Source organism: Benincasa hispida, chromosome 8 (assembly GCF_027475165.1).
Source record: "Benincasa hispida cultivar pf3 chromosome 8, pf3_genome.v1.1, whole genome shotgun sequence".
NCBI lineage: Eukaryota > Viridiplantae > Streptophyta > Magnoliopsida > Cucurbitales > Cucurbitaceae > Benincasa > Benincasa hispida.
In genome coordinates, this window is record NC_143485.1 from 60,882,341 (window position 1) to 60,887,595 (window position 5,255).

Genomic DNA, 5,255 nt, shown 5'->3' on the forward strand with positions numbered 1-5,255 from the left:
AAAAAAAAAAAAGAAAAGAAAGAAAGAAAGAAAAAGAATAGAGTTTAATTATTGTAAAAGTTGAGTTTGAATCATTGACCTTTGAGATGACAATGACTACTTTTATCTAGTGAGCAAAAGTTCGAATTGACGTCAATTATTCTAACTTAGAGTATAAGTAATTAATGTAATGCTAATAGATCAAAGTGAAGATAGTAATTTCATTTTTTTTATAAAAAAACGTCTATTGTTCTCTTATCATCAGATTTCGTTAATGACGACAAAGTGTGATGCGTTTTTTTGATATAAAAGATGAATTAACGTATCAAATGACGATTTCTTATTTTTTAGGTACTAGATTTGTTGGACATTTTCTGGACTTGGTTATAAAACATTACAAAAAACAAACGAAATCTATGTAAGATTTTGTGTGTCAACTTAGCTAGCATATCAACGGTAACGTAAAAAAGAAAAATTATATAGTAGCTTCTCTATAATTAAGATATTTTCTCATGAAAATAATAATAAATTTTTAATATTAAACTAAGCACAATAGTTTATTCGTGTCCACATCAATATAACTCAACTAATATAAAGTATACACTCTCTGCGAAGTGATTAATTAGATATTCAAATTTTGACCCCACATATTATGTACAAAATAATAATATAACAATAATGTATATTTGATCAAAGAGTTTCATAGCATTTTAAATAGTTAAAAAGAAAAAATTGAATAAAAACATAAATGAAGGGTTCATTACATGAATTCTAAAGTTTTTTTAAAAGGTGGGAAGAACGTTTTACAAAACATATAAGTGAAGATAACAATTTTATATTAGTGTCAAATGAAAAAAAAAAAAACAAATAAAGTAAAATGAGAATAATGAATTTAGTTATATTTGGAAAAAAAGCATCTGAGAAATTTGAAAAAGAAAAGAGAAATACACGAAGGAAAATTCTTATAAATAGAAAAATTTTAAAATTATTTATATTTTAAGCAAAAAGTTCTAATTAAAATTTGTTTGCAATGTAAATATTTTTTAATATTTTTTTATATTTAAAAAGAGAGCCTATACATGAATGTAAATATAACCGTTCTTAAAGAAATTGCATCAATTGAAAAAAAAAAAACATCTTATAAATTCTTAAAAGGAAAATGCATTCTCTCATATTTCTTGTCTTATTTACAGATTAATTTTTAATTTTCATTATTTTATAAGTTCATCAATCTTTCAATTTTTTTAGAGTACGATAATTATAAAGTGAGGATTGAATCATCAATTTTTGAGATGATAATTTATATGAGTTTATGTTCGAATTGAATGTCGATTATTTTAATCTAGAGTATAATAAATCAATGTAATACATGCATATGCGAGCGTTAAGATGATAGTTTCATATTTGAAAAAAAGCACATTCTTCTCCCATATCCTCAAATTTCACGAATGACGACAAATTGTGAGACGTGTGATACCTTTTCATAATATAAAAGGTGAATTGAACATAACACAACACATCATTATTAACCGACAAACGATATCTTTTTCTTGGTATATTTGTCGGACGTTGTCCAAACTTGGTAATAAAACAATACCAAAAAATGAACAAAATCTATCTAAGGTTTTCTAGATTTTGTATGTTGATCACTCAATAATATATAAACGGTAACATAATTAAAAAAGAAAAGAAGGATTATACGGTAGTTTCTCTATAAAGATATTTTTCTAACGTACATAATAATAAATTTTCAATATTTAACGAAGCGTAATAGTGTATTCATGACTTACATGAACATGATTCAACTGACATAAAACATATAGTGTTAATTATGTGGTTAAGCTCGTATATTGTTGAATTAAATAAAAATAATATAAATGTATATGTGTCAAAAGAGTCGTGAATTCTTGAAAAGTAGGGATAAAAATTTGAATAAAAGTAAATATGAAAAGTTCATTGCATGCTTTTGTAGAAGGTAGAAAGAGTGTTAGGAAACGTATAAGTGAAGATAATAATATAATAATAATTTAAAATGTTAAAAAACAATAGAAGTTAAAAGAAATAGAATGAATTCAGTTATATTTTGTCTGTATAGGAAAAAAAAAAATCTGAAAAAATGGAAGGAAAAGAAGAAAGAAACAGATGAATTTGAATAGAGGTTGAAAATGAAATAATGAGAGAGAGAAAAAGAGGGAAAGTCCAAATGTTGAAAGCGTGAAGAAACGGCGAGTGGGAGAAGAGGCCTTCACTTCTTCAGTTACCTTGCAAGGTTCAAACCCCGTTCCGTAATTTCAAAACGGCGATTCTTGCACGGTTACACCGCATTGTAGGCCCCACTTTTTACAACCCAATCCCCTTTTTCTGTTATTGTAAAAACCAAAAATAATTTCCAAGAAAAAAATAATTAATTAATTAACTAATTTTTTCAGTAATCTTATATTTAATGGTAAGTGTAATACTCTCTCTCCCAAACACACACACACCGAATATTTCCAGAAGCAAAAGAGAGAATCTGTAGCCACAGCCCACAGTGGGATAGAGAAGCATTTGGGTCTTTGATTTTCAACACAAACAACAAATAAACTCACTCCTCCACCCAGTTCAACCCCTTCTCCGCCCTCTTCTTATCCAATTTGTAAGCTCTACCTCTGTTTCTTTCGTTGTTTCTTTTTTCGCTTTGATTATTGTTATTATCTTTTGGTTTGTAGTTTTTGCCTCCTGCTTCTCTGGGCACCCACTCAATTTGTAATTACTGCTAGGAAATAGAAGGATGAACGGCTTCTTCGGTTAATACCATAATTAGCTCCAATGGGATTTTTTTGTTTTCTTTTGTATTGTGTTTTCACTACCGGAAATGAAGTTGTGAGTTTAGATTGGCTTCAATTATGTTTTTGCATTTCTTATGAATGCTTTCTGCTTGAACCCTTTTCCCCTTTTCGATTATTTAGTCATGCCTATGCCCGACTTGATCTCAAGATCTTGATTTTAGGTTTTGACAATTGTTGTTTTTGATTGCTTCTTGTCTGTGTAAGTTTAATTGTGGTTCTTGTTTTAGATGGGCATGCACATAATATGTTTCTCGATCTGTTCCTGTTGCTTGCATGCATTTAGGTTTCGTTCTGAATTCAATTGTTGGAAATTGTTCAATGATTTTCCCTGCTGGATGCACTATTGACATATTTGTAACACTATGCTACGCATTTTCTTTTTTAATTACCATTCATATTAGCAACTTAGTTGACACTGTCATTCGCATGGAATCGTTAAGGAATTAACATTCTGTTTTCATTGTTCACTGACATTGCATTTTAATACTGCTAATTGTAAGAGGGTCGATTCATTTGCGTCCCATTTCAAAAATCCATAAACATGTTGGAGGGTCCATCTTATCTCATCTCAAGGGACTTGCCTAGCTCTTGCGAACAAGAGAGCAAATGGGTTTACAATACTTTCCGTGTGATAGAGCTGACGGATAAGAAGCATCACTTAGAAGATATGGAACAACCTTCAGCAAAAAAGTCATGCAAGTTGATAGATGATGCTAACAATGGAGGGGAAGATTTAGAGCTTCTAGCACCCTTAGTTGACGATCAGGATAAGCAGCATTGCGGTGGAGAACAGTCGGATTCAGGTTCGTTGATCCACCAGCTTGGTCGGGACATGTCAATTAATTGTCTCCTCTACTGCTCAAGATCAGAATATGGCTCAATCGCCTTATTGAATCGGGGCTTCCGATCTCTTATTACGAGTGGTGAACTTTATAAACTACGGAGGCAGATGGGCATCATTGAACATTGGATTTATTTCTCCTGTAGCCTTCTTGAATGGGATGCATACGATCCAAACTCTAACCGATGGATGCGTTTGCCTATAATGGCATCAAATGAATGTTTCATGTCATCTGACAAGGAGTCCTTGGCTGTTGGGACTGAACTTCTTGTTTTTGGGAAGGAAACAATGTCCCAAGCTATATATAGATACAGTATTTTAAATAACACATGGTCATCTGGGATGAATATGAATACACCCAGGTTTCTGTTTGGTTCTGCTAGTCTTGGTGAAGTTGCAATACTAGCTGGTGGTTGTGACCCAAAAGGGAATCTCCTGAACTCAGCTGAGCTTTATAATTCTGAGACAGGAACTTGGGTCACTCTTCCTAGAATGAATAAAGCGAGGAAAATGTGCTCTGCAGTATTTCTTGAGGGAAAGTTCTACGTGATTGGCGGAACTGGGGCAGGTAACACAAATCTTACTTGTGGTGAAGAATATGATTTGAAGACTCGGACGTGGCGTGAGATACCTAATATGTACCCAGGGCGAGATGCTGGTGATGGGGCTGCTGTGTCAGTTGCTGCAGTTGAGGCACCTCCTTTGGTTGCAGTTGTAAATGATAATTTGTATGCTGCAGATTATGCACATAGGGAGGTCAAAAGATATGACAAGGCAAGAAAAGTGTGGGTGGCTGTAGGTCGATTGCCCGAGCGTGTGGTCTCAACAAATGGTTGGGGGTTGGCATTTAGGGCTTGCGGAGATCGACTAATCGTCATTGGTGGACCGAGGGCTTTAGGTGGACGTATGATTGAGATATACTCTTGGGCCCCAGATCAAGGCCAGCTGCATTGGGGTGTGCTTGCCAGCAGGCAGTTAGGTAATTTTGTGTATAACTGTGCAGTCATGGGATGCTGAGGCGTCCAGTATGTTTAACAATCCTCTGTGCTGTCTGGAGTCATTTCATAAAGGACTTCTCCATGATCCTCACTTTTCAAGGCAAGCTATCTCTGCCTTCTGCTGCTGTGGAAATTGCGGTGATATTTAAACACAGATAGAATAGGTCCAATTGAAGGAGGTAAAATCTTTCTCTTGTTTCTATTTATTGCATTATCTCCTCCCTCCCCCTCCCCTCTGTTTTTCCTTTACTGTGAGATATTCTCATATGTCCGTATCATTTAGAACAGTCAAACAAATAATCTGAAGTGCTGATGCATGTTTTTAGGTTGTTTTTGACTATGTGCACAAATTCAAATCGAAATTACTGAATTGTGAAGTGAAATAATTTTGCAATAGCTGCCTCATCTTTTCCTTTGAAATTGAAAACAACACCCCCCAAAGCAAGCAATTAGTGCGTAAAAACCGAAAAAGAAGCAAAGAAAAGAAAAATTAAAGAGGACTGTATAATGTGTATCTGTAATCCTTCTCCTTTCCCATTATCACAATAACTGAAATAGCATATGAGAGCTGCATACTTTTGGGTTTCCACTTTTTTGTGATTTTGATTG

The 5,255-nt window shown here is 33.5% G+C and overlaps 1 protein-coding gene across 2 annotated transcripts; it reads left to right on the forward strand.

Annotated features, from left to right (window-relative positions):
* Window positions 1-2,415: 2,415 nt before the first annotated feature.
* On the forward strand, window positions 2,416-5,040 carry LOC120083670 (F-box/kelch-repeat protein At1g74510-like). Of its 2 annotated transcripts, none has more exons than XM_039039510.2 (2): window positions 2,416-2,614; window positions 3,308-5,040. In XM_039039510.2, the coding sequence occupies exon 2, from the start codon at window positions 3,349-3,351 to the stop codon at window positions 4,663-4,665; it is 1,317 nt and encodes a 438-aa protein (XP_038895438.1). In that variant the 5' UTR covers window positions 2,416-2,614; window positions 3,308-3,348; the 3' UTR covers window positions 4,666-5,040. The 2 variants fall into 2 exon arrangements, with proteins under 2 accessions (XP_038895438.1, XP_090172138.1); XM_090316012.1 differs by having other exon boundaries at window positions 2,459-2,614; window positions 3,381-5,040.
* The last annotated feature ends 215 nt before the right edge of the window (window positions 5,041-5,255 follow it).

Bases quoted from the DNA above. Each gene is read 5' to 3' on its own strand.
- LOC120083670 (XM_039039510.2), top strand. From the start codon at position 3,349: ATGTTGGAGGGTCCATCTTATCTCATCTCAAGGGACTTGCCTAGCTCT.